Genomic DNA, 27,904 nt, shown 5'->3' with positions numbered 1-27,904 from the left:
ATGTCCATGAATGCAAACACCATGATTTTCATGATCCTGGGGGCCTCTATCGTTATGGTAAGAGATTTTGCTTATCACTTTATTTCCTTCCTCCCATCACATTAGTGTGTGTATAGTTTATTTGGTGTGTGTGTGTGTGTGTGTTTGCGAGTGTCCGTCCCATTAAAAAAAAATTAAAAAAGCAGCATTTAATTTTTTGATGACTGCTCTAATCTTTAGCAACCAAACTAGAGTCAATGTTTTATTCCATCATCTAGAGTTGACCAGATGCCTTGGTTATGGGCTCTTACAGGCAATAGCTTGCTTGATGGACATGAATGCGCTGTTGGACCGGTTTCACAATTACATCTTACCGCATTTAAGGGGAGAAGATCGAGTTTGCCACTGCAACTGTGGAAGGTAAGTCACCCGCATGATATTTCTTACTCTCCCCCCTCCCCCTACTCGTCTCATTGGAAAGGCACAGGCCAGGTTTAAGAGCTCAGAGGGTGCAATCCCATCGCACTGAGCATCCTGCAAGCAGCATGCAAGGGATCACTGACTCCTAGGGTTGCATTTTGCATTCTGAATGTGCCTTGTGTGTATATTCACAGCAACCTTCTGCATGATCAGAATGAATTTTTTGGAGCAAGAGTTTGCTCTGAGCCCAGCATCTCCTTTTTCTTGTGTGTGTGTCAGCCCATGACAAGTGAGTAACTTTTGCTTCAGCACTTGCCATGATTGTTCCATTGTCACCAGAGACCAGGGTACTTATGTGTGTGTTTGTGCAATTGGGGGGTGCTGTTTGTTCTGCTGTGGTTTCAAACAAATTACCTCTGACTGCTTGCGAGACTCTCTGCTGAGGAAGCAATGATGCTCTCGAGGACAGGGTCACTTTGGGATCTCCGCTGCTGGTGTGTTTTAATCTTTGACTTGCTTTGAATTCTTTGTGGCTTTTCTGTTTCCGAAGGTTATTTGGGTGCTTTCTGGGGCATAGTCAAATTGCTGGTTGCAGCTGTATCTGTTTAACAAATCAAGAACATATGGTGGACTTTTCTTTAAGTAGCCTTTTTTCGATGTAAGATTATAACTGAACAAATAAATCCACTATTTATGATTGTGTAACAATGAGGTTAAGTCCCCCCCACCCCACTAAAGAAAGAAACATTTCTTAAATTGTACATAGCCACTGCATAGCTAGACTTTCTGTAGCTAGCGAAAGGCTGCTCTGTAGACATGGAGATTGGGATGTCTAGATCTTTAGAGATGGATATCTGCTGTGGGACCATTTTCAATGATTTTTTCCAAACTTCTGTCTGATCCCCTTTTGCACCGTGTTACGGGCTGGGGTGGGGTAATGGTTTTCTGCCCATGGGATCAAAAGGGTATGATCTGACGCCAGCCAAAGGCCACGTCAAGGCAGCCCTCCACCGGCCTACGTACTGATTTTAAGGTGTCCTTCACTCACCGCTTTGGGCTGCTACTGTAATCCAGCTGCAAGCCATTCTCGGGGCATCACATGCCTTCATTGTCCTCGGGGAAGACTTTCGCCCTTGAATGGGGTGGGGGAGGGGGTTTAACCCAGGGAAATTCCTCTGGCCTTCCACCCTCTCCTTTCATGGTATTATTCTACCAAGGGGACCAGTGTTGTGGTCCCCTCTTGTGGTCTCTCTTCAGTTCTAGCCCTCGTGGGGCCCTCCTCTGTCTCCAAGGCAGCAAGAGACACTGGAGGGGCCCAGAGCAGGGCTGAATGTGCTCCACTCCCCGTCTGAAAATACTTTCGTGCAAGATGCCCCTGGCCACCCCTTGCCCGATGCGCAAAGCCTCAAGGGTTTTTGGTGAGGGAGTGCATGGGCCTGGGGCTGCCAGTTTGAGGGCTATCCGAAAAGCGGATGGCTCAATGGTCCAGTAATTGGGTTCAAAACATCTTGATTCCATGGAAGCTCAGGTGTGACCCCGAGTGGTTGACGCAGCCCATACGTGGAGTGCCATGTAGCTTTCTGCGCTGGGGCAGATGGTCGTTCAGGGTGACCTTAACATTCCCTTGGCAGTCCTCCTAAGAGGAGGAGTGTGCCCGGTAGCTATGGCTCAAACATTTCCCTGCTCACCGCAGCTGGTGGGTGAAATGAAATATAGCTTGTGACGTGCTTTGGGATCCTCTGGGATGAAAGAACAATGTAACATCATCTTATTTCCGGAGTGTCCCTGCTGCCCAAATCTGAGGGGTGCTCCTCTCCCCTGGAATTCTGTATGGCCCCAGCAACACTGTGTAAACAGACACACACATGCATCCAGTACCACTCAGACACTGGTTAATTTTTTAGAAAGAACCAAAAGTAACTTCCCAGCCTCCTAGCCCAGTCCTGGCCCCAGGAGAAAGGGGAGCAAAATTCTGGGGAAGGTCACCAATTTCCTGTCCTAGAAGAAGTAATAGCTATTGTCAACACAAATCGCAGTAGGCGCACACCAGTCCTGTTTGTTACTGGGTTCTGGCTGTGTGTAATTGATGGAGTCCTTTGCATGTACACTCTGATTATCTATATGTAGGAGAGACTTCAAAAGGGCATCCCTGAGCTGTGGGAGCCAATGTGAACTAGGGGACAGAGTAATGGACTGGAATCCTTCGCCTCCAAGCTTTGCCGTTGATTCACCATGTGGCTTTGGCAAATTGCTTGGCTGCTCAGTGCTTTGGTTTCCCCCGCTGTAAAATGGGGCCAAGGTGAACCTGCCTTGTCAGATTCATCAGCTGATGAAGTGCTTTGAATGCATGTGGTCTGATCCGCAACTGGTGTCAATCAGAGAAGAGCCGTTGAAGTCAATGGAGCTGGGCTGATCTGCACCAGCTGGGGATCGGGCCTGAGCCGTGCAACATGAGTGATACTAACGATTAATTAAAGGATTCTGCGTAGATGCTCTAGGATGAACCCGAAGGAATCCTGCGGCTAAGGGTGTACTCCCAGGAAAGTGAGTGACTGGCTAAGCAATGAGAAGGACAGGGGACAAGGATGAAATCTGAGTAAATTAGAGGCATGTGCTAAAGGGAAAAAGAGCTGAGATCAATTTTGAGGTTGGTTTTTTTTTCTCACCAGCTCAGTCTATAGAGCTACAGTCTCACCAGCTAATGAATCCAGGATTGTTTTTCCCCTCTTCCCTTCGGGGAGTCTGGTTGTATTATTTTCACTGTGATAGGGAGCGGGCGAGAGTGCCTTCTCCGCAGGCCTGGCCCTGCATGTGAAACCGTCTTCGGCTCTCAGCTCTGGGGGTGGCGTTGCCTGGCCCCCTGGGCACATCCCAGAAACAGGAGGGGACATCTTTCCCACAAGTAACAAGGATCTTTATTGATCTTGTGTCAGATAGGAGAGAATCAGGAGCGTCCCCTCCTCCATGAGGAGGTTGTTTGACAACGATGAATAATTGAGCCGATGTGCATCCATGAGTGGTTCCCTCTCCCGGCGCCTCCAATCCCAGGAGAAAACGGGGCAGATGATTACACAATTATGGGCCTATCCCCAAAGTTTATCATCCTGAGAAACACGTCTCAGTACAGTGGGGTCCTGCCTGTGTGCAAAGATGATCTTGTGAAATCAAGTGGTTCCAGCAGCCCATGTCTAAACCACGCATGGCTAGTGCTGGCCAGCCCTGGTTCCTCATCGCCAGCTCTGGGAGCCACTGTCCCGAGCGTAAGAAGGAAGCTGGGGAGACCGAATGACTGGGGGGCTGGTGAGTGGATATGGAATCTTCCGCCTCTATGTTACTTAGCTTGGGTTGGGAGTGACTGGAAACGGTCGCCATCCGATGGCCTCTTTGTGGCCAGGTCGGTGCCTAGAGGGGAAGTAGCCTCACTTTGAAACCTGCCATCCCCGCAGAAACTCTGCCGGCACCCTCAGCAGTGCCCAACACTACAGTGACTACAGACTACAGTCTGGACGCTGCATTCACAACTCCCTAGGCAGGAAGTTGCGTGTGGCGGCATTTGCGGTCCTTAGTCTCTCTGTACTCTGTTCTCAAGCCCCCCGCGGCAGTAAGCTGTGAGCACAGACCCTGAATCCAGGCGTCCGGGTTGGTGTCTGTCTCTGGTATAGCAGTGTCAAGAAGCCCCGTGAGCCGTTGCAGTGGGCACCCCGTGGCAGCGCAAGGCTCGTTAATGTCAATCATGCAAAGGTACAGAACTGGGAAGCATGTTCCGCCTTGACTGCCTGGCTCTGCGGAGGGCGCCTCGGCTGTTGCTTGGAATCTGTGGGGTTTGCTAAGTCCTCTGTAAACTCCGCCTCCATTCTCAACCCCCCAACTCCATCAAAGGTGGGACTGCAGGGGCTTTGTGTTCCAGAACAGCATCCCTTGGGGGCTGGGGGAGGAGGAAGATTTAGCTTTTACGTTAATGTTTTGCATCCTGTTTTGGTCACCTCTTCCCTGCTCCCTGAATGTGCGCGTACCTAGGCCCTTTTCATCCCCCACTTGAAGGCCCTTCCCCATCTCTGCTCATCCTGTCCCCCCTCAACCCCTCACTCTTGATGTTCCGCCTCATCCTCTCTTTCCCCCTGCCCCCTTTGGGCTGGATCTGTTAAATCCTCTGCCCACAGAACTGCCCCGGGAGCTCTGTGCATGGCATTTGCAACCCTCTCCTTCCATTGCCCACCCACGGCTCCGCGTCGCCTCTGCATGCTGCCCCGTATGGCGAGGGCAGCCACTCGCTTCCCGTGTGCAGAGCCGCCTCCTCCGCCCCCCCCCCTAAACCCCCCGCGTCAGTGAATCCTTGCTATGCTGCCCCCACCACGGCTGAGGTCTCTGCTCCTTGGGCCTCAGCTGCTGGCCTGCGTATTGTCCGCGTCGGAGTGAGCTCACGCCTTTCTTGCATGGTCTCTTCGGCATCGTGTTGTTTATGGTGCTGTACGAATAATAGGGGCCGTGATGGTACCAGGGAATATCAGGCCGGGCCGGGCATGTCAGGGAATTGGAGCCAGGTTCATCGAGTGCATAGCTCAGGGGTTACCCTCCATTTGCCTCTAACTTCCTACCGAGGTCAGGGTTCGAATGGTTGGGGGTTTTTTTAAGCGTTGGTTAAGCAGTGCCAGGCAACCGCCACTAGAGGATGCCCAAGAGCAGCTCATGCTGCACGTTGTCCCTGGGACTAGAAGCCCCCCCAAGCTGCGTGTCAGCAGGGGTGGCAGGCAGAAGGCTGCTGAAGGAAAGCCCTTCAGCTGGTCCTATTGCCAGGGGTGTGATAGCAGCTTCCCGACGGCGGGGTTATCGCCTGGTATTCGCTGGGGCTCGCAGCCCATCTGGGGTGGGGGGCTGAGCCGTCCCGCATGGTTACAATAACCTTGCTTGCAAACTGTTGCGGGGGCGGCGGTGGAATCTCTGGTACAATCTCCAGGGCCGGTCTACACCGATGGGCTGTGACCACGCTGGAAAGGATGGCAAGGGTTCTTCTTCCAGCGGATAGTGCCGGGGGTCAGGCTTGAGTGGAGGGGTGGCAAATACAGTTCGACCCCGTTGTGCAGCAGAGGCCTAGAGAGGGAGCTGTTCAGTTTGGGTGTTCGGGTGGGGTGGGGGTGTGTGGAAGCGGGAATAGATTTATAGCTTATATGGCCAGAAGCTATAAATCTTGTGATCATCTGGTCTGCCTTCCTGCAGAGCACGTAGCATAGGGCATCCCTGAATTCATTCCTCTTTGAATTTTGAATTCTTCCCCCCCCTTGATTTTAAAAAGTGCCTGGGATGGAGAATCCCCCACAACCCTCGGGACCTTGTTCCAGTGGTTAATTCCCCTACTAATGAAGCATTTGCACCTTATTTCCTGTCTGAATTTGTCCATCTTCAACTTCCAGCCATTGGATCTTGTTAGACCTGTGTCTACTAGGTTGAAGAGCCCTCTGTTATCCGATAGCCATTCCCTGCTTACAGACCGTGCTCAAGTCACTTCTAAACCTTCTCTTTGCTCATCTACCTGAGCTCCTTCAGTCTGTCACTGTACGGCAGGTTTTCTAATCCTTTAATCATTCCCATGGCTCTTCCCTGAACCCACTCCAATTTATCAACCTCCCTCTTGAATTGTGGGCGCCGGAACTGGACGCCACATTCCAGCCGCGGTCGCACCGGTGCCAGATACTGGGGGGGGAGGGGGAATTAAAAAATCACTCCTGGATGGTTCCCTTGGACCTGCAGCGTTGCATCGGAGCACTTTACAGCGGGGAGATGGCAGGGCTTTTGGGGTGGGTTTCTAAGGGTTTCTCCAAGATCCTCGGGTAACCAGCACAAACCCAGCCGGCTGCCAAGCGGGGCCGTCGCTCTGGCACAGAATGCCGAGCGGGACGGGCACGGCTGGGAGTAGGCAGGACGCTTGATTACGTTGCTGTTGACTGTGCCCCTTTCCCCCGATAGCCGAGGAGCCATGGGGAAGGGGAAAAGCCGCGGGTTTCCCCTGCAGCCCTGTGATGGTGTCTGGTCGGCCGCGCACGATGATGTGCTGGGATCCTCGTGACCTTGGGTCGTCCCTGATGCCTGCACGGAGCGTCTCCGATGCACTCAGATGATGAGAAGGGGGAGGGAACCAGGCCGGATGGCTCCAGACCCCAGTGCAGGGCCCTCGTGACGCTGAGTGTGGCAGAGGTGCGTTCGGGAGAGCGGCCTCGCCCGCTGGAGTCCCAGACGGACACTCGGGGCTCTGGAGAGAAGCTGCAGGTCCTGCTGCCCCAGGCAGGGCTGAATTGGGGCTGAGGCAGTGCTCCCAATGCAGGGAGGGAAAAGCCAGCCAGAAGGGGGCCCTGCCACCCTGCCTGGCACCCAGGGAGCGGGGGTAGGAGGCCTGTATGAGAAGAGTCCAGAGCAGGAGCTTTCACTCATTACCCGCCATGCGCCTCATCCCTCAAGCTCTGCACCCAAGGCCTGAGATCTGCAGCTCTCTGGGCACATCTTCCCTGCCTGGCATCGACTGGCCAGCCGGCTGGGCTGAGGATCACTGCGCCGCCAGCAGGCCTCTCTCTGACCTCCCGCTCTGGGCAGCGCCAGCACCCAGTCCGCCCTGAGCGCCAGCTTTCAAACAGGCTCGCAGGGCTCACGGACTGACTACAGAGAGCAGGCGCTCAGCTAAGCAGGCTTCCCCCGAACTGCAGCCAGGTGGGGCCCTGGGCACCACGCCGGGCTCTTTCCTTCTCCGGTGCTGCCGTTAGTCAGGAAGGTCCAGCTGCCCCTAGGGGACCCTGGGCAGCCCTGCCGTGTTTAGCGCGGGAGTGGCAGCCAGGGGGTGGCACGAGTGTAATCCAGTCCTGCTGGCTATGCACGAGCCGGGCTAGGTCCCCGCGCCCTCTCCCAGTGCTGGGCTGATGGCAGAGGAGTAAGGACTTCTGCTCATCACTCGGCTCGGTGGGGCTGGCTGGGAACACGCCTGGCGCGGTCATGAGTGGCTCTGGGGAGCTGGTGCTGTTTTTCCATAGTCACTTCATGGCGCAAAACCGCGCTTCCCGGGGGCCCGTTGGAACCTGTCCCTCATCCTGGCAGGAAGCCCTTGGTTCCTGGCTGCAGCTCTGGGGGCCTCAGGGCAGCTCCTTTCTCACTGGCAGTGGGCACAAGGTTGGCATTGCTGGTGTTGCTTTGCTCCCAGCCTTAGCTCTGCAGTTGGGAAGGACACTTAGGGCTTGTCTACACAGGGACCTTCGGGAAAATTAATCCGAATTAACTTTTCAAGTCCATTAGTTAAACCGCATTCAGCCCCTGCGGGGAGGCTCTCATTCAGGATTAAAATGGCCGTAATTTCAAAGTGAATTAAACTAAACCAAATCAAGGCCACCTTCATTCTGAACGAGAGCCTGCCCACAGGGGTTGAATGCGGTTAACAAATCCACTTTGCGTTCACACCTTTAGTTAATGCGGATTCATTTTTCCTCTGTAGAGGAGCCTTTGCTGTTGTGCTCAGAATTTGGCACCTTTTCCATGGTTCGGCCAAGGCTACCAACCAGCTCCGGCTGTCCTAGGCCGACTCCCCAGGTCGCAGTCCTGTCCAGGCAAATCTGTTGCTTTTCAGTCAACGTGTGCGTGGGAGGAGAGTGGTGGAAGGAACTAGGAGGCAGGGGCTCCTGGCTCTGGAAAGGAAGTGTGGCCCAATGAGCAGGGCAAGCCAGCGGGAGCCAGCCTGCCTGTGTTCTGTCCCGTGCTGTCGCTGGCTTGCTGCGTGGCCGTCGGTAAGTTGTGTAACCTCTCCCAGCCTGAGGCGTTGCAGCCCCGGCTGTGCACCGCGGTGGCTGTGCTGGGTCTGGGGCAGCAGCCAGGGCAGAGTGGAGGGAGCCATCGTGACAATAGTAGCAGTGAGACGGTCGTGACCTGGGCACCTGCTGCGGATGCTGGGAGTTGGCAGAGGTGGGCGGCGTGGCAGTGATGGGGCCTGGCGCGCGCTGAGCCCTATTCGGGCAAGGCCAATAACACCCTCCGGCGATGCACTGGGGCGCCCGCTGAGAGCACTGTCGGGGCCCTTGGCCTAATGCAGGGTACACCGTGCATGTCACCGCAGGCCATGCGGCCCTGGGTGCAGTTGGGCCTGGTCTACGCTGGCCATTTGCCCCAGAAGTGGCCAGTCTCTGGGTAGTTGTGTAGAGAGTTTCCCAGGCTTTATCCTATCATTTGTGCTGGTGTAGCTTCCCCTGCATTGAAGCAATAATAGCTCCACTACGTGTCGTGTGGACCCCCCCCCCCCCTCCTTGGGTGTGTTGGAAGCAGTGGGATCGAACCTGGGACCTCGGGATCTAAAGGCAAGACCCTCAGTGGCCTGAGTGAAAAGAGCCGGGTCAATGAACCAAGGGTGTAGCGGGTTGGTCAGTCTCTGTCCCCTTCTAGGAGTGGCAGGGCCAGAGTGCCACACCCAGTGGGCATGGGTTAACGACTGGACCTAGGGCCTTTGCCTGTCTGCACGGGGGTTAGCACTGGGACAGCAGTGCCTGTGACTGGCTGTAGCAATCCCCAAAGCAGACACTGGGGAAGGAGCCTTCAGAAAGGAGGCCACTGGCTGTAAGTGCTGAGCTGGGCTGGTTGTCAGGTGTGCGCAGCAGCAGCATCTCTCGCTGGCTGCTGGGCGTGGACTCTGCTGGGGGCACAGCAAGTGGGTGCAGAAGGGGTCGGGGATTTGGCCTTGCTTTGTTTTGCACCCCGGCAGGGTCATATGCCCTGTGGATCTTTGTCCCCCTCTAGTGGCTGATCCATGTAAGATGCTTTTCCCCCACTATGCCCTGCTAAAGGAGTGAGTCCTGCAGCCCAAGCAGTAAAGGTTTGTGCTTTTAGCAGCACAGGTCGCTGGTTCGAGCCCCGCTGTTGGACATGGCAGGCCATGAAACTATAGGGGTCGCTTTATTCCAGAATAGAATGAAAATGTCATTAATTGGGCTGCAAAAAATAGGAAGTATTGAAAAATCCCCCTGTCTCTTTAATATAAATCTCCAGGCCAGCCCGGCCTGAGCCCAGCTCTGAGCTTGTGCCTGGGTCGAGTGTCTCAGTGCTGCTGTTGGGCCCCAAGGAGCCGGGGAACCCGTAGGATGTGGGTCTAGACGGCAATGGGAAATGCACACCTGGGCCTCCCAGGTGCCCGAAGCAGAGCAGCCGCTGCACACACGGATCGCTCGCCCCACCGGAGCAGCTAGAGAACGGAGCAGGGGGTCACTGTCAGGCCTGATTCATCATCATCAATAAGGCTGCTGGTTGCTATGAGAATTGCTGCCATGGATGAAGTGGTGGGCACCCAGGGGTTAATGGCATGTGCCTGCTGTGCACTGGGTGGGTCAGGACGGAGGTGCATTGGCAGAGCGGCGTGGGGGGTGCAGGGCTAGGAGCAGGGGGTGGGTGGGTCAGGACGGAGGCGCATTGGCAGAGTGGTGGTGGGGGTGCAGGGCTAGGAGCAGGGGGGGTTGGGTCAGGACGGAGGTGCATTGGCAGAGCGGCGTGGGGGGTGCAAGGCTAGGAGTGGGGGGGGTTAGGTCAGGACGGAGGTGCATTGGCAGAGTGGCGTGGGGAGTGCAGGGCTAGGAGCAGGGGGTGGGTGGGTCAGGACGGAGGTGCATTGGCAGAGTGGCGTGGGGGGTGCAGGGCTAGGAGCAGGGGGGGTTGGGTCAGGACAGAGGTGCATTGGCAGAGCGGCGTGGGGGGTGCAAGGCTAGGAGCAGGGGGGGTTGGGTCAGGACAGAGGTGCATTGGCAGAGCGGCGTGGGGGGTGCAGGACTAGCAGCAGGGGGTGGTTGCGTCAGTATGGAGGTGCATTGGCAGAGCGGCGTGGGGGGTGCAGAACTAGGAGCAAGGGGGGTTGGGTCAGGACGGAGGCGCTTTGGGAGAGCTTTGTGGGGGGTGCAGGGCTAGGAGCAGGGGGTGGAGTTGGGTCAGGACGGAGGCGCATTGGCAGAGCGGCGTGGGGGGTGCAAGGCTAGGAGCAGGGGGGGTTGGGTCAGGACGGAGGTGCACTGGCAGAGTGGCGGGGGTGCAGGGCTAGGAGTGGGGGGGGGTTGGGTCAGGACGGAGGCGCATTGGCAGAGCAGCGTGGGGGGTGCAGGGCTAGCAGCAGGGGGTGGGTGGGTCAGGACGGAGGTGCATTGGCAGAGCAGTGTGAGGACCCCATACTGGACCAGCAGTGCTGCTGCAGGTTGGGGCAGCGGGGCTGTGGGGGAGCGGGCAGTTTGCACAGTGGCTGTTTGCACGGCCTGTCTGCACAAAGCCTGGCTCTGGCCCACGTTTGCTATGCGCAGGCGGCGATAGGTGTTCAGATTCCCAGGCAGCAGGGGAGCAGGGCAACGTCCCCCTTTGCTGAAATACTGGCAGAGTTTGGAAACAAACCCTGGGAAGCGCAGCGGAGTGGGGAAGGGCTGGGCCCGTAGGTCAGTCTATGTGTACCTAGCCCTGCGGTGAATGGAGACGTGGCAGCTGAAATAGGCACATTGCCCTGATAATGCCAGTACAAGAAGAAGTCGTCAGATCTCCTGGGACAGAGAGCCCAGGGGAGGGTGGAGCCGGGTCCCCAGCTGCCATCTCTGGATGGAGCTCCGAGTCTGACTCTAGGCAGGGGAAGATGGAAAGAGGATCCCAGGAGGGGGGAAGGGAAGGGCTCTGTATCCTTGGCCCAGGGAAGCCCATGCCGGAGGAAGTGCTCACCCCCCTGCACTAGTTAATGTAGTTGTGTCTCCGTAGCCCCTGTGTGTGGAGGTGGAGCCGAGTGAGAGCCCTGGCTCCCAGCTCCCTGGACGTTGGGGAGGAGTTTCCAGAATCAGAACCTGGGTCTGCATTTCCCAGCTGGGGCCACGGCTCCCGAACGGGTCAAACCTCCCCCCCAGCGCCAGGGGTTTGAAATCTGGGATCTAATGTGGTTTGGACCCGTCTCTAGCCAGGTTGTGATGTTCAGGGGGCCTTTAATCCCTGTGACCCCATCCTTGTTGGGAGATACCGGCCTGGGGAGACCCGTCTCAGATTCGGGGCTTGGAGCTTTGGATAACAATCAAGTAGCGAGAAGTGTCCGTCACCAGCACAGACGTGGCAGCTGGGCTCCATCCCCGGATACCCAGAGCCGTGGGCAAACAGGGGGCAGCCGTGCTGGGGAAATGCCTGCTGTCCTAGACTGACACTGGGCGGCTTTCCCAGGAAGGGGGTAACTGGGCAGCGTCTGCGTTCTGTTCGGCGCCCGGGCGGCATGCAGCTCCTGGCAGGAGCGAGGTGGCTGTTCTCTTCTGACCCCGGCAGCCAGTGGGTCGCTTGGCACCAGCCAAGGCTGCGATGGGATGCAACGGCGTCCTGCTGCTGTCTAGTGCCCGAAGGGTTAATCTGGGGCTAGCAGGAGTGGAAGAAGGGGCTGGTGTGATAGTAAAGAGCACAGAGCCCTTCAGTGGGGAACCCGGCTCCAGGACACCCTCCCGCTGCCCTTCCCACTGTGGGGAGCGGGGCTGTGAGCTGCTGGATAGCCCTGGCCTGGGGTTGTGGCTTCCTGTGCAGTGGGTGTGCGGCTCAGCTGGGTTGGAGGGGGGGCCCCCTTGCTGGACTTGGCTGCTGGGCCGTTGCTGCGCTCGGCGACATGACTAGCTCTGTGGAGAGCTGGCCTTGGATTGCCGGGGCGGCGCGGTGTGGTGAGCTGTCTGGGGACTCTGCGACATCCGTCCGGCGGGGGGGGCGCTGGGACTGATCGGGGCTGCGAAAGAGGAGGGTTCGCGTTGCGGGCGGGAGATTTAGGTCAAGCCCCAGGTCCCACTGTCAAGGTCTGTGTGGGTCACCCCCTGAGGACATGCTGAGTGCAGCGGCCCTGGAATGGGGTATTATACGCGGCCTCTCTCGTCAGAGGCTTTGGGGTCTGATAGTCGGGGCAGGGGAGCCTGGGGTGTCAGGACTCCTGGGTTCAGTCTGTGATGGGGACTCTCTGTGGTTCGTTTTCCCCCCTCTGGGTTGGGGATGAGCGCGGCCTGCTTCCTAGGGCTCAGCCTCGGGGCAGAGTGCTGGGATGGCAACCCTGGGTGAGAGGTGCAGGGCAGGGGGCACCCGTGACGCTGTCCCTCAGAGCTGTCCCCGCTAGCCTCCAGCCGGGTGATGCAGCTGGTCGCTAGGGCAGCGAGCCAGCCAATGGCTCAGGAGCAGCACCATCTGGTGGCGGCTGTGAGACAGGGCAGCGTATTGGTCATTGCCCGTCTGTAGCGCCTGAGGTGGGGAAGGTCCCAAGGCCCGTTCTGCACCAAAGGGCCAGCTTCTGCCCGCGCACCCTGCATCGAAAGGTCAGTAGCTCCGAAGGGCTGAGTCTGAGAGGAAGGCCAGCTGTGTGACTAATGCACTGAGCTGGGATTCAGGAGATCAGCTCCCAGCTTGGCTACCTCCTCCCACTGTGCCCTTGGGAGAGACATGTCCTCTCTCTCTGCCTCCATTGCCCACCTGCAAATGGGGGTGACAGCACTGCCTTGCTCCCTCGGGCCCCTGTCGGCTGCTGAGTCTCTGTCCCCTGGGGCCTTTTGGAGCCGTTTGCCCCGGGTCAAGTGGCTGGGAGATGCCCCTGTTCCAGCTGGGCACGCCACGTGGCATGCTGTGAATCACTGCCCGGGGGGCGAGGCAGCGATGTGCCAGGCCCGTTAGTTGCACACGGGGTGGGAGTGGGGGGAACGTGAGTGCCTGGCCCATGGTCGCACAGTAAGGCAGAGCGGAGATTGGAAGTGGGGACTCCTGTCCCGGTCCCTCAGCTGACCTCGGCAGGGCCCTGGGGCAGTCGTTTCTCAGCAGTTTGGCCGGCCCTGAAGGCGAATGATGCAGATCCGCAGGGCGAGCCCTCCCGTGCCGTGATGCTGCCGGGGTGTTTTGTTGCTGTCACGGGCGTGTTTTCATGCCACAGGATTGAAAGCTGCCAACCAAAGCCCCCACAGCTTCCTTCTGTCCTGCTGCAGCGCCGGAGTCGGACAGCCCAGGTTTGGGCGCGGGGATGGGCTCTCACCGCACTATCGCAGCCCGGAGCCAGGGGGCGTGACGTGATTGCCACGCAGGCCTCCGAAAGGATGAGGGAGCCGAGGCGTCAGACTGCGCTGACGTCCCTGCAGGGGAGGAGAATGAAAAGACACTGACAGTTTCATGGCATTTACATGAACAGATCAATATGGTTTTGCTGAAGTTCTCCCCAGCTGCATGCTACAGCGGCTACGGGATTCAGAGGGAGGCCCAAGTAGACAAGGTCACCGGAAGGAACCTTTGAGCTTGTCTGCACGCCGGCTTCTCGCACAGCTTTGAAGAGAAAGCACCAGCCGCTTCGGTGAAGCTCTCCTGGTTCAGGTCTTCACTCAAGCCTCACTGTGTCCACGTTTATCCGACACCATCTTTCACGGGGGAACCCCGGCGTGCTTCGAAAACCAGTGACGATGCTGGAGGAGCCAGACCGGCTCAACCACAAAGGGGTGGGGCTGGGTTTTAGGGTCGGATTTTTTTATTTTTGCCACTTTAGGTGCCGAAATGGGAGCCAAGAACGTTGGGAAATCTACCTTTTAAACCAGTTCAGAATCACCCCGGCTGGCAACGGTCTGACCTTCCGTGTCTGTAGTACGGTCCATCCCTGAAGCATTCTACAGCTCTACATGGTCTTTCACCTACCACTGGAATGCAGCCACCTCTGGGGGTGGGATGTGGCAGCTCTTTAACAGATCACAGCAATTGTTTAGGAAAGGTAATGGAGAAGAATCCTGCATCCAGGGGAAAGTGCAGGGCCAATGGATGGAGGCTGGATGTAATTAGCTAAACTGGAATTTGGCCTGGATCTGTTGTAAAAACTGCTAATGGATCTTTAATGACCAGGAACTGGACCTTGATTTATTTTCCAAAGCTTTGTCAATTCACCTTTTAAGAGATCTGGACAGGACCTGATGGTGTCTTTTTAAAAGACCTGTTTGCTTTGCCAGGGTGGGGTCTCTTAAAGCATGGCAAAAAAAGGGATGTTTAGTTTGTGACTCAGAAAGTTTGGCTATTGGCTCATCCAGAACAAATGACCCATCTGCTAGACAGCACCTTATTGAAGAGACACTGCCCTGTAGCCAGGGGAAGGCAGGAGGAGACATGGAGGCCTGTCTGACCCGGAGAGAGGTCACGAGAGCCATTTCTGAGCCAGCCTTTCTAATGGGTAGATGGGGCCGTCCTCCCAGCCCCCTGGGCGAGTGAGCCACTCAACGGCCTCTGCTCACCTTTCCTCACCCCAGGTGTAAAGAGTGCGAGGGGAGTGGGGCTCCCAGGCTCTGCACCCGGGGACGTTCCCTGAGCTGTGGGAATCACATGCCAGGCGCATGTGCGCTCTCGCACATGTGCAGAAGCTAGTGTCAGGAGGTGCCCAGGACGTGCCCTTGCCAAGGGAGGCATCTCGCAACAGGAGGATGGGGGGGGGCTGACTCCCTTACGTCTTCAGCCTGCCTACCCCCTGCTGTTGGTTCTTCTCCTGTTACGATCCCACCCCTCAGCCCATACCTTACACCCTCCAGCACTGCTGTTTACACCCTGCTCTGAGTTTGGCCCCACCTGTGATTCACTCACCAAGCACCGTTCTCTTGTTTGCCTCTGTCCAATGCCAGCTCCTTGCCCTTGTCCTTAAAGCTCCTGCCCTGCACCCACTGCATGGAGAGTTTCCTTTTTAGTGGCTGCAGGGCTGTACTAGCCACTGGGCCAGCAGCTAATGGACACCAGTCCCTGGCTCTTTTGCTGCGGCCGTGTCGGTGATGCCTGTGTGCTGTAAGTGGCATGTGGAGAGACCGACACAGCCACTGCTGCTGTACGGGATGTGGGGAAGGTGAAGCACCTGTTTCGCGGCCAGAAAGCTTTGCCTTTGTGAGTGCCAGGAGAGTCCCCGGGACGCCCTGCTCTGAAAGCACAGCCTCTGCTGAGCGAGCCGCCTTTCCCGGCCGACCCTCGCCGAGTGGTGCCGAGCTGCTCCAAGGCACAGGTCGCTCACAGTGAGCTTGGCGTGGGCCTGGCCGTATCCAACCCCTCTCAAGTCCCAGGTGAGACCGGTCTGTGAAACCTTGGGGCAGCCCACAAGGGGGCTGGGCGCCTGCAGCGTCTAAGAACTGGATGCCTTCAGAAGCCACTCTTGGAAAAATTAGGCCATGCTGCAAGTCAGTGGCCGAACACAGGAGTCCTGGCTCCCAAGCCCCTTCTCTAGGCCGTAGAGGATGCTGCCCCGTTCCCCAGGGGGCCGTGCTGTCTGGCTCCAAATACTAGTTCATTCCCCTTGTGCCAGAAAGGGCCCAGAGTGTGACGTTGCACTCCATATGTTTTGTGGAAATATGCTAATGAGTGTGAATATAATGTAACTGGAACATGCTTCATGCAAAAGGTCTCTTGTAAGGTATCATTACAACGCTTATAATCTACTGAGTGTGTTCATCCTATTTGTATGAATGTATCATTCTTGTATCTAAAACTAGGAATATGCAGCATAACTCTGAGGTCCTATTGTAATTATGCAATGTGTGGGCCATTAATGGTGGTTTGGAATCTTGATGGCTCCCATCACCTAGGACAATTGGTTATGAATGGCTCTGTTTACTTGCAAAACTTCCTGGGTACATGCCAGACAGCCTTGGAAGAATGGAGACTAGGGGTCTCTCAGGACATGTGACCATGTCACATGATAATGGAATCCATCTTAAACCTGGTGCTTTTCCATTTAGAAGGAGGGGTGGGGACTCAGAGAGAGACAAAGGATTCCCTCCTTGTCCCAAAGCTATAAAAGGGGGTGGAACAGAACAAAGGGCAGCCAGTCATGAGAAATCCCCGAGTTACCTCTTGAGCTGGAACCAACAAGGGCTGTACCAGGGGAAAGGATTGGGCCCAGACTAGGATGGAGTCTAGTCTGTGAAAGAAGCTTATTGGAACATCTCTGAGGGGGAGATTTTACTTGTAAACAGGTTCTTAATGTATTAGGCTTAGACTTCCGTGTTTTGTTTTATTTTGCTTGGTAACTTACTTTGTTCTGTCTGTTATTACTTGGAACCACTTAAATCCTACTTTTTATACTTAATAAAATCACTTTTGTTTATTAATTAGCCCAGAGTAAGTGATTAATACTTGGGGGAGCAAACAGTTGTGCATATCTCTCTATCAGTGTTCTAGAGGGTGGACAATTTGAGTTTACCCTGTATAAGCTTTCTACAGAGTAAAACAGATTTATTTCGGGTTTGAGGTCTGGGTGCTGGAGACAGGAGTTCTTGCTGAGCTGTTTTCAGTTTAGTCTGCAGCTTTGGGGGCATGGACCAGACCTGGGTCTGTGTTGCAGCAGGCTAGCGTGTCTGGCTCGCGTGTCTGGCTCAACAAGGCAGGGTTCTGGAGTCCCAAGCTGGCAGGGAAAACGGGCTCAGAGGTAATCTCAGCACATCAGGTGCCAGTCCCAAGGGGGTCTCTGTGACTGAATCCATCACACAGAGGGAGTGTTAATCTGTCCCCAGGGATGTTGGCGGGACGACCGCTGGCTGTAGGTTTGCAGCACCAGCAGGTAGGAGCCAGACGTGTCGAGAGCAGAGGTTTGCCCAACTGAACCTCTCCCCAGAGCTCCGAAGGGCTGGGATACGCCGGGTGTTCCTATTTGTGCTGGGGGCCTGATCAGCCCCAGCATTGGGGCGGGAGAAGCCGCTATGCCCTCCGCCCCTGTATGTGACTCTCCACACTTATTTCGCATCCATCACACGGGTACCAGCCTGTGGTCACTGGGCCAGATTCGGATCTGCAGGAGACGTTCTCCATCCCCCACCCCCCTTGAGCCGTCTCATCCCCATTCCGTTATCAAACTCCCGTTTCGTTCAGCAGGGCCCCTGGACCTTTGTTCTATTAATAGCTCTCTGTGCTCACGTATCAATGTCTCGTGAACGATGCCGCCAGAGTCCCCGACAACTGAGGCTAGAATGGAAACTTCAGCAGGTTCCCCACCCCCCCACCGGGGTTTGATCCAATTTGTAATAAACCCCCCAACCTGTGAATTAGCAGTGAGACTTGGCCCTTTGTGCCGGACAAAGGGAATGTGATGGTATCTCTAGAACCGTTCCTGGCAAGGAAGCGTGGTGTAGAGCCCCACAGCCCGGTGCGTGGCAGTAATCAATGTTATCTCCACCGCACACTGTTCCTCTGATAAACCTCCGGTGTTTAAAAAAAACTGCCTGGGTTTTAGCGATCGCAATTCAAATGCCAAGCGCTGGGCATTCAAGGTGGCCTGAATCGGCACTGCGGCATGACTTTCTGGGGGCGCTGGTGCTGGATGGCTTGTCTTTCAGAGGAGACGTACAACTGAGGTCCCCGCCACCTAGGATTTCTGGCACTTTAGAAGCCAGGTATTAACCCTGCTGAATGTCAACTCCATGGTGCAATTTTGCCTCCTTAAATCTCGCCCCCTCCCCATACTTTTTATTGGCTCAACGCTTAGCACAGAGGATTCCTGTTTCTGATTAGGACCCCTAGGTGCTATTATATTACAAATAATAATTGTTGCGTGGTGTTGCTGAGTGCTGTTAAGCAATTGCTGCGTTCCACCCCAGAGTTGGCTGCATTTCGGTGGTGCATGAAGTGATTTCAGGTGGGTGGGGCATGTATGTAATCTGTAAGGCACTTAGGATCCCTGCGGATGACTCTCCCAAGAGAAACATAACTGCTAGTGTCATTGTAATCTATGGTTTAGACGCCTTTGAGGATTCCCTATCAACAGATACAGTGGCAGCGCCTCTGAGTTTGGGCTCTCAGAACTAGCTGAAATCTCATTTTTGGCTGAAACGGAAGAAGAACCGCAAATGCAAATAGAGCGGAAAGTGCTCAGTGCTGCCCCCTGCAGGTAGAGTTCCCTCCAATGGCTGTGCAAGAGAATTCTTGCTGTTCAAGTCTTGTTGAGGTTTGGAGTGAGTCTCAGTGAGTGCAGTTTGCACTGGGCATCTCGCCTCGCCCATACCAGAGGGGACGTGAAAGAGGCAGCTGCTCGCCTTCCCTCTGACTGACCGTGCGGTGGGAGAAGGCAGGCTCTGACCTAGGCCAGATGGCTCTTGGGTGGCAAAGGAAATGCCTGCAGCTCATGGGAGGCTGAGTCAGCTCATTCTCACCTGAGAATTTATTTCTAAGCTAAGTACACGTGTACTCGCCCCAGCTGTATGTGCACACGTGTGTGTCCCTTGAAGCGCTGAATGCCTATTTCCACCAGAAGCAAAGTCCCAAGCCCAGGCTCTTGGTGGCTATTGAAGATCTGGTGGCTCTTTCCTTGAGTAGGCTGTGTCCGTGATGTCTTGGGGGCAGAGGAAGGCAGGCTCCACCCCAGAGGTAGCTGCATTTTAATGGGACTCTGTGTATATAGGGGAATCCTGCTTCCGTTGAAGTCTTAAGACACAAGTGCCTATACAGCTGATGACCTTATTCCTGGCTGCTGGGGGTACAATGGCAAGGAGATAGGCACAGAACCCCCCAGAGTTTTTCTTGGGGCGGGGGGGATAAAGCTGAGCTGTGTACATTGGGAGCATCAGTGTTTCACCAGCTAATCCAGCCCCTGCCACTGGTATAGAGACCCCAGGGCCAAACAGCCACTAGTCTTGTGTTTGCCCAGAACGGAGCCTCCTCGATGAGGGAGACCCCCGACCCGTCACACGTCCTCGCTCCCCGGTGTTGGCAGCCGTTGGGGGTTGCCCTTGTGCCCAGCGAGGGAGATTCTCGCGCTGTGTTGGCGGGGCCGGAATGAAAAGCAAAGGCAAAAGAGGCTCGCGAGCCGGACTTGTAAGCCGGGCCTGCGGCTCGGAGGGCACAGTCACCTTGAGAGCTCCTGCTAGCTGGGGCGGCCTCTTCCCCCGGCTGCGTCTGGGCCCCCTCTCAGCATCAGGGAGTCCTTGATGGGTCCCTGCTAGCTGGGGTCGGACCTGGGAACAGACTGGCCCCCGGTAACCCTGCTCTGCGGTACCCTGGCACCGTTCCCCGGGGGCCCCCGTTCAGCGATTGCTGAGCTGACGGCTGTTTTCAGAAGGTTCCTCTGAGCCGCGGTTTGTTTGTGTAAATATTTGGACGTTTCTCAGGCGTGATTATGCAGCAGCCTGCTCCTCATGCATATTCAGAGGCCTCCAGCGACTGATTTCCCCGGGGAATATTGGCTCGAGGCTGGGGTGACGGGCCCAGAGGAAGGGAAGCGGGTCTGATGCTGGTGGGGGGGTGGGTCGAGGAGAGGGGTGTCTGGGCTGCTGCTGTGCCCTGCGCTGGGAGCCCCGGCTGGGCTGCAGTGACCGGGTTTCTGCAGTCGCCTGCTGCAGGCTACTGTGACGCTGATGGGCACTTGGTGGTGGTTACCAAGCACTCTTCCCAGCCACTGATTGGCTTCGTGGGGCTCCCTGGCTGCCAGCAGCAGCGACAGCCCACGCCGGAGCAGCTCCCCTCACTGGGGGGAAATTGAGCAACGTTGGGGGAATCTAGAGCTCCCTAGGCCCACTGTCTCCATCTCTCTTGTCTTCCCATAGCTCATCCCTGGCTGCCCTTTCTTCTTCTCTCCAGTCCCTGCCCCAGTTTCCTGGATGTAACTCTCCTGAGCCTCTGGGCTCCTTAGTCTTTCAGCAAGTTCATGTTCTAACCTTTCTCTCCTGGTGCCAGGCTGTAGCATATGGGGATCCCACCGCACACACCAACCAAACCCAAGCATCCCGTGCTTGCTCTGGAGCAGCAGAGAGAGCAAGGAGTGGGGGAGCCCCTCATGGGGTAGGGCAGGAGGGGATGCTCTGCTGCCTCGGGTTGGGGGTTGGGTGGATCTGGGGGCCTGGAGCCTGTGATAACTCCCAGCCCTCGCTCCGGGGAGAGACACTGCGCTTCCTGACTCACCGGCTCTAATACAGAAGCATCCCTGCTGGCTTTGCTGCCCAGGTTCTTGTTGGCTGGAGTCTGTGCCAGTCCCCTTGGCTGGAGGGGCTGGCTGAAGCCTTCGGCTCAGCTGAGTGGGGACTCAGCACTATTGCCATCTGATGGGTTGGCATGGGGTGAGATGAGTGTGCTGGGTCTCAGGCCAGCTCCCAGGGCTCCATGTCCCAGAAAACACCTCCCCAGGTGGAGCCAACCGGCCTGTGGGCAATCTCTGTGCAGATCGGCTGTTGGGACGAGGTATCTTGAGAGGTCTCACGTTTCACGGCCTGGGTAAGTTGGGAGACTATGAAAAGCTTTTCCATGCTGTGCTGCAGGAAGTGGCTTAGCTGGACTCTGAGCCTTCGCCGTGGGCCAGTGTGCTCCGGGCTGGCCAGTTCTAGGCTGGTGTGACAATTTGAGAACGCTTTCTCTCCTGTTTGACACTGGGGACGCTGGGTGTATCTGTCAGACTGCACACTCCATTTTCCGTGTGGGGCTTGTCTGCTTTCTCTGGTGTCGTTTTACCTCCGTGTCGGACTGAAAGCCCAAGGGGTGGTGACACAGGGCTAACAGCAGAGAGTCGTTAAACTTTCATGGTCCTCGATTCACATGGAAGCCCGCTTGGAGAAAGAATTGGCTACCCTCCCATCCAGAAGAACCAGTCTGCCAGGTGTGCTGCTAGCTAAGCAATGGATCACCTGATGAGGCTGATCGGGGGGGTCACCTGATAACAGGACCTGGAAGTTATTAAAGAAAGGGTTTCTTACTGGCCCTTTGAGAGAGAAAGCGGTGCTCAGGAAGCGTGCCAGAGAGGCCAACGCTCAGTCTCAGAACGGGAACGTGAGTTCTTGATTCCCTGTGCTCACGCTACTGGACCTCCTTCCCTAAAATCCTGCCTCCGGTGACATTAAAAATAAACTCTGTGAAAACACTTCTGTTCCCACTAGCGTTGGTAGAACGGCAAACAAAAAGCGCTTGACTTGCCCCCTTGCAGCATAGGGGCTGATGAATGGCGCATGTTTTCTACTATCATCTGCTGATGCTTCTCCCTTTTATGTCCCCCTCCCTGCAACAGGCATCATGTCCATTATGTTATTCCATACGACGGGGACCAATCGGTGGTGGATTCCTCGGAGAATTACTTTGTGACTGACAATGTAACCAAGCAGGAGATTGATCTGATGCTGGGACTTTTGCTGGGCTTTTGTATAAGCTGGTTTCTGGTGTGGATGGATGGAGTTCTCCATTATGCTGTGCGAGCCTGGAGAACCAGCCGACGGTACGGTAAGTGCCTCCTTGCGAGCTCCCCACCCCTGCCGGAGTCCTCTGGCTCATCAAAGGAAGTTTGAATTGTTGTTCAGGGTTTGGGGGGTTTAATATTCTTTTCAGAGGGTTTGTATGTTTGATTAATTTGTCACAGGCTTGTTTGGCTGAATTACAGCTCTCTGCATACAAAGTGAACTTTACCTGTAAATATTTACATGAACATCCATGGTACCATGAGGGAAAGTGGTATTTACTTGCGAACGCATGATGGAGCAAAGGGGTGTTTGCTGGAGAACGAAATGTATGTGGAAAGTCATATTGTTTGCACGTGTCAATGTGTTGTATGCAGCGTTGTTGTCGCCGTGTGGGTCGCAGGATCTCAGAGATTCAAGGTGGGTGAGGTAATTAATATCCAACTTCTGTTGGTGAGAGAGACGAGCTTTCGAGCTTACGCTGGGCTCTTCCTGTCTTTCTCACCAACAGAAGTTGGTCCAATAAAAGATATTCCCTCCCCCACCTTGGCTGGGTAAATTTGTGGCATTCTGGGAATTTGATGGAAAGATTAAATGTGTGTAAAGATTTCTGTGTATATATTTACAGCGAGGCATCAACTTGCGGTGGGAAGTTGATGTTGGCGGCAGGGGGAAATTCAATGTCCATGTATACTGGTGGTGATGCGATGAGATTCTCACCCCCCCCCCCTCTGGTCTTGAAGCTTCGCTAGTTGATCAGCATTGTTCCAGATGTGGTCATTTGTGCTGTGCATACTGGGGAATCTCCGGTTGGCAATGGCAGCAGTCAGGGGGGACTGGGTGGGCTGGACGCCACTTTTAGCCAAGAGCAGGAGCAATCGGAACATAGGAGTTCCCACGCTGCATCAAACCTGTGGCCCATCAAGTCTAGCAACCTGTCTCTGGCAGTGGCCAGCCCCAGATGCATAGAGGGAAGGTTCAAAACCCCCTTTCTCTAGTCCCATGGTTTCCCAGCACAGGCTTTCCCTGGTATTGTGACTGGAAAAGAAACGGAGAAAACGGAATAAAAATAACAAAAGGCGACTTGAAATCCTACCGTCTAATCAGTGTCTGTGTAAATTACACTCTCTAAATGCCAGTTGATGTCTGTTAAATTACAATTTATTTTTTTTAAAGAAAGCTTTATGCGCAAACCTATATAAAAAAATTCTAATTAGGGAAACTGGCTGCCTCTTTCTAAAAACTTCCATCAAAATGATATTAATTTCTCATTAGAGCGTCCAAATCCCCAGCAACCTGCTCAAGCAATTTCTGAATTGGGCTGTCTCTTGAGACTCTGGTGTTGTCTGTTCCAAAGTGGAAGGCTCATTTTCAGAGGGGTCCTGCAAGATCTAAGGTATATAGCTAATGATGGGGCCGTCCAGCCATCCCACCTGCGGCCATCATCTCGTCAGATCTCATGAGCTAAGCGGGGCCGAGAGAGGTTAGCATGTGGATGGGAGGAGAGAGAGAGACGGCTGGAGCATCACAGTCTTTGAGAGCTGATTTCTTTAGTTATGTGTCTGGTTGAAGTATGAATAACTGGGCAGAATCTTCAACCCCCTGTAAACAGGGTCTTCATAGACAATTGTTAGTAACGTAAAGGGGAAAAGGGCCCATCTATCTCTTTGATCTAGCTGGCTTTTCTTTCATTCCTTCTTTTCACTTTTCTGTGTACACGTGCCCTATGAGCATTGGAGAGGGTTAAGTAGCCAGTGATTCATTAAGTCAGTAAATTGCAGGCCAGAGATGTAAATGTTCAGGACAAAATAGGACCCAGCTGGGAAAAATAAATACCTTCCCTTCGAATAGCCCGGCGGTGACGTGGAGCTGGGATGCGTCAGGGGAGCCAGCCCACGGCGTCCAGCACTTTGGGCACCCCTGGGTAACAGCTGCAGAGGGGGAAGCAGCAGTTTGTCACTTGGCCGGATGTGCAGAGTGCAGCTGTAATGGTGGTAGTATGGAGGGCAGCTCTTGGAGCACAGGCTACCTTTGTATTCATTAGGAGTAGGAGGGGGAAGGGGTGAGTGCCCCCCACCGAGTGTCTGGTGAATCAGCATTTGGGCACACTCCCGGGCTTAGCTCTGTGTGTTGGCATCTGTGTGTGTTGGTGTGGATTTGTGCACAGGTGTGTTCTTGTGTCTCTGTGCAGCTGGGGGTGTGAGTGCGGGTGTGTCTAGGCATTTCCACGTGCGTGCACGTGCAAGAGTCGGTGGGGCTGTGAGCGAGCTCTGGGTGGCTGTGTGTGTTTGGGAGCGGGCGTGTGTGCGCACACAGGCAGACAGCTGTTTGTGCGCGGGTGTGTTTCTATGTGAACGCGCCTGCTTGTTTCGGGGGTGGTGTGTGCGGGGCGGCTGTGGGAGCACACCAGCCTGGCTGTCCCAGTGAACTCAAGCTGAGTGACGTCAGCTACTCTGGAAAGTGCTCGGGGCCAAAACCCAACAACAAAAGAACGACACACCCCTCCCCCCCCCCCCCCCCCCCCCCGCGAAGAGGAGCCCTCTGAGCTCCTGGGAGCAGAATAACCGCTCCCCCGGCGCAGGCTTGGGGAAGGAGGCAGGAGCCCTGCTCAGTGGATTGCCCCCCTGACCAAACTGCACCTGGCTCTTCTCCAAGAACGCACCCCTTTAGGCTGGGGCATCCCACTGGGAGCGACTTGGCTTGGAGCCTCCTGTACTCTTGCCGGGCTGCTGTCACTGACGCTTTGCAGAGCTCTAGTGGAGTCTGGCAAAGCTGCCACTTGCCCGGCGCAGCCGGCCCCTGGCTTCCCGCAGGGTGGAGAGTCTCCCTGGGGAGTTTGCAGGGGTGCAGCTAGATGGGACTCACCAAGCCCCAGAAGGGCTTAGAACGAAACCTGGGATGGATTCTCTGAGCCGGATCCATCACTGCCCAGGAGGCTGTTCAGCCGCTGCAGAGGCTGGCGGGGAGCCTAGCACAGCTGCAGCCCCGCTTCCATGGCCCCAGGGGGCGCTGTGTATGGATTCCGAATAGTCACCCCGCCTGCCCAAGCCCCATCCACTCTGCCTTCCTTGGCCCATCCTGGAATCTCCCTGCACCTAGAGGTCCTGCAGATCCAGAGGCACTTGCAAGGGAAGGAGTTGACCTCTGCCCTGCACTCCTTTGTGCTGGCGTAGGGGTGCAAAGGGGCAACGTTGAATTGGGCCCTGTGGGGGCAGCTTGTCCTTTGGCTGTTCCAGAGCCCTCATAGGGAACCTGGAAGGGCTGTGCCCCGAGTGTGTCATGCCCTGTGCTGGGCGCCTGTCTCAGTTTATCCTACCTTGGAACAGCATCTCTGACCCTGAGCGTTCGACAGAAAAATCACAAGTCAGGCCCCCGCAGTCATGAGATTTTCTAAGACAACCACTTGGGGTTTCTGAGCTTTAGGGGTCCCATTTTCATGCTCTTTTCTGCAACCAGGGAAGCGAAAAACTTCCCCTTTCAAACAAAAAGAAAGAGAGATGAGATTGTCACCTGACTCCAGCCGCTGGGGCTTTAAGAAAATTACCAAATAGCATGAGACTCTGCAACACCTAACGCTGCATACGTTGGATGGATGGTGTTTTTAGTCCTAGCTGCCTTTTTCTGTTGGGAGTGTGGAAGAGGGGCAGTTTTCTCTCTGTTCACTTTGCTCCCATGCTTGCATTGCTCTCCTGGGAGGTTACAGACGAAGAAAGGCAGGCTGCATTTCATAGCTGGCACCTTTATTGGGAACCCAGCATGGGGACTGGCTCCACTTGGAATAATTAAGCAGCTCCATTGCTGAGAATTATTAGCCATTGTTGGACTGGGGTTCTGTCACTGACACGCCGGGTGTTACAGAAAAATGGCCCAATAAAAGCAAACTAAAAGTGAAATAAAGTGGCTGTAGCCAAGCAGGGCTGGAAATGAAATTAACACCGTGTTTGTTGCTGCAAGGACGCACTGAGGTTTTAACATATCCAGCTGCTGTCGTGTGGTGCTTTCCGGCTTCACAGCATTTTGCCAACTGATTAGTCTACTCACGGGCCAAGAGTAATTATTACCATGAGCCGCATTTTACAGAGAGGAAACTGGGGCACAAAGCAACTAAAGGGGGGGGGGGAGAGGCTGAGATTATAACTGTTGTATTAATTTAGATGCAATATATGGCCCCTAAGAGTGAAAGGTGTTAACAGGACCCTATTGCCATCCAGCATCAACAGTTTTAAACAAGGTTCAGCCTGCTTAGTACCATGGCAAACACACCACTTAAAAGCCTTGTATTAAAGATCCAGAATAAGAAGGAAACCGAGTTAAAGCCTTTGAAATGTAAAGCAGCACGTTCGGCTTTCGTCTTAATAGCATTCCGGGTTCCCTTTGCCTTTAGCTGGAGAGCATTTTTAGAAGGAAAAGACATCCTGTCTGGCAGCCTCTGAGCTGGTTTCCGAGATGGTGCCTACTGTCCTTTTTAGGGAAAAGATGAGTTAGTTGAGATGGGCTGGAGCTGTTTTTGGTTAAAGACCAATCCGTGGCTCCCAACCTTTCCGGACGACCGGACCCCTTTCAGGAGTCTGATTTGTCCTATATACCCCCAAGTTTTATCTCCCTTAATAACGACTTGCTTACAAAATCAGACCTAGAAATACAAAAGTGGCACAGCCCCACTGTTACTGAAAATTTTTTGACTTTCTCATTTTTACCATAGAATGATAAAATATAGCAATTGGAATATAAATATTGTACTTTCATTTCAGTGTATGGCGTACAGAGCAGTATAAACAAGTCATTGTCTGTATGAAATTGTAGTTTGTACTGACTTCGGTAGTGCTTTTTATGTAGCCTGTTGTAAAACTAGGCAAATATCTAGGAGAGTTGATGTACCCCCTGGCAGACCTCTGGATATCCCCAGGGGTACGTGTACCCCTACGCGCGCACACAGAATTCTGCTCCTGGCTTTCAAATTTCATTTAAAAAAAAAAAAAGTTCTAGCTTTCCAATTGTGAAGAAAACCTGCCCTAAGGGTAAATTGCTTGTGGGTTGTCATCCTGAGTTTACAAACTGCCTGAAACTGCTGCTTTGAAAAGTATAAACTATCCCATTCCTCTCAATGGCTGTTGACTCTGAACCCTACCGCTGATCGTTTAACACTCTTGACATTTAAACTATTTCACTGATGAGTGATTTTAGCAGAACTCTTCAGCTAATAGTCATAGCCCACACTCCAGGACTGCCTCCCACGCTGCCCCAAAGAGGGAAGTCAATATCAAAATGAATACAGGGGTCACGGTGCTGATTGCATCCTTTAATACCCGCTGCTGAAGAATTTTTCATTGTCGTCGCAGGGACTTTGCTCCAGAGCGTAGGACCAGCGTGGTATGGGGTCCTCCGAGCAGTGCAGGCTCCTTGCTTTAAAATAATACTTCTCATTTATATAGTGCCTGCTGCCCATGGATCTGAGAGCACTTGTGGATAAATCTATACCCAAAGAGGGTGCAGGGTTTGGGGAGACTTCCGAGGGGCTACACGTGTGACATGGGGGCTCAGGAGAGCAGGGCAGAGATTGCCAATGCTCACCTGTGTTACTACACAGCGGGGATTTACTCCCTCTTGTGATACACGTCACTAATACTAGCCTCAGCTTTCAGATGGAGAAACTGAGGCCTGGGGAGAGAGGACGTGACTTGCTGCCAGGCCACACAATGGGTCAGATGCTGAGCTGGGACTAGAACTCATGGGCCTGCTTCTCTCACCCCTAAATACTCTCCCCTGCTTTCTGCTGTGCCACCCTCTAGTTACTCAGCATGTCTCATGCACTGGGGCCATCTTGGCCAACATGCTGGGGCCTGACCCCGAGACCTCCCGAACTAAAAGCATCAGCTGCTGTCACCTGAGCCAAAGCTCTCCAGCTGTGGCTGTCACAGGCTCCGGGAGGTGACACGCCCTGACCAATGGGTTACGGCCCGTTCAGCCACTAACCGCCTCTTTCTCTTTTCTTTCACCTGCCAGACAATTCTTGGTCTTGGATTCCGAAATTTTGTAACTTGAAGGAGTTCAGGAAACGTCAGCACAGGCAGTACGAGGAGGCCACGGGGAACATGGTGCACATCAAACAGAAGCTGTATCATAACGGACATCCCAGCCCCCGACACCTCTGAGAAACGCCTTCCCCTCCAGAGACTGCAAAGCGATTTTAGAACTGGGCTTTTAGGGGAACGCCTGTGAGTTCGCTCCTCTATGGAAGACAGTGGAGGATGCCATTTTATTTATCTAGGCGGGGTGATTCTGAGGCACACCGCGAATGCACAACTAAGCCAGTTCTGGCTGCAAGGCAGCCAAGACATTGCACTGTGTTCGTTTTATTGTCGGACTTCTGTATATATGTAAAAAAAAAA

At 54.6% G+C, this 27,904-nt stretch overlaps 1 protein-coding gene across 1 annotated transcript; it reads left to right on the top strand.

Annotated features, from left to right (window-relative positions):
- Positions 1 to 27,852, top strand: TMEM240 (transmembrane protein 240). Its single transcript, XM_065421449.1, has 4 exons — positions 1 to 57; positions 293 to 399; positions 21,353 to 21,561; positions 27,519 to 27,852. Exons 1-4 carry the CDS (start codon positions 1 to 3, stop codon positions 27,665 to 27,667), a joined length of 522 nt encoding a protein of 173 aa, XP_065277521.1. The 3' UTR covers positions 27,668 to 27,852.
- The last annotated feature ends 52 nt before the right edge of the window (positions 27,853 to 27,904 follow it).

This window comes from Emys orbicularis, chromosome 22, assembly GCF_028017835.1.
Source record: "Emys orbicularis isolate rEmyOrb1 chromosome 22, rEmyOrb1.hap1, whole genome shotgun sequence".
Taxonomy (NCBI): Eukaryota; Metazoa; Chordata; order Testudines; family Emydidae; genus Emys; species Emys orbicularis.
Note: the sequence above shows the minus strand (reverse complement) of the source record. Positions and strands in the feature narration are given on the sequence as shown.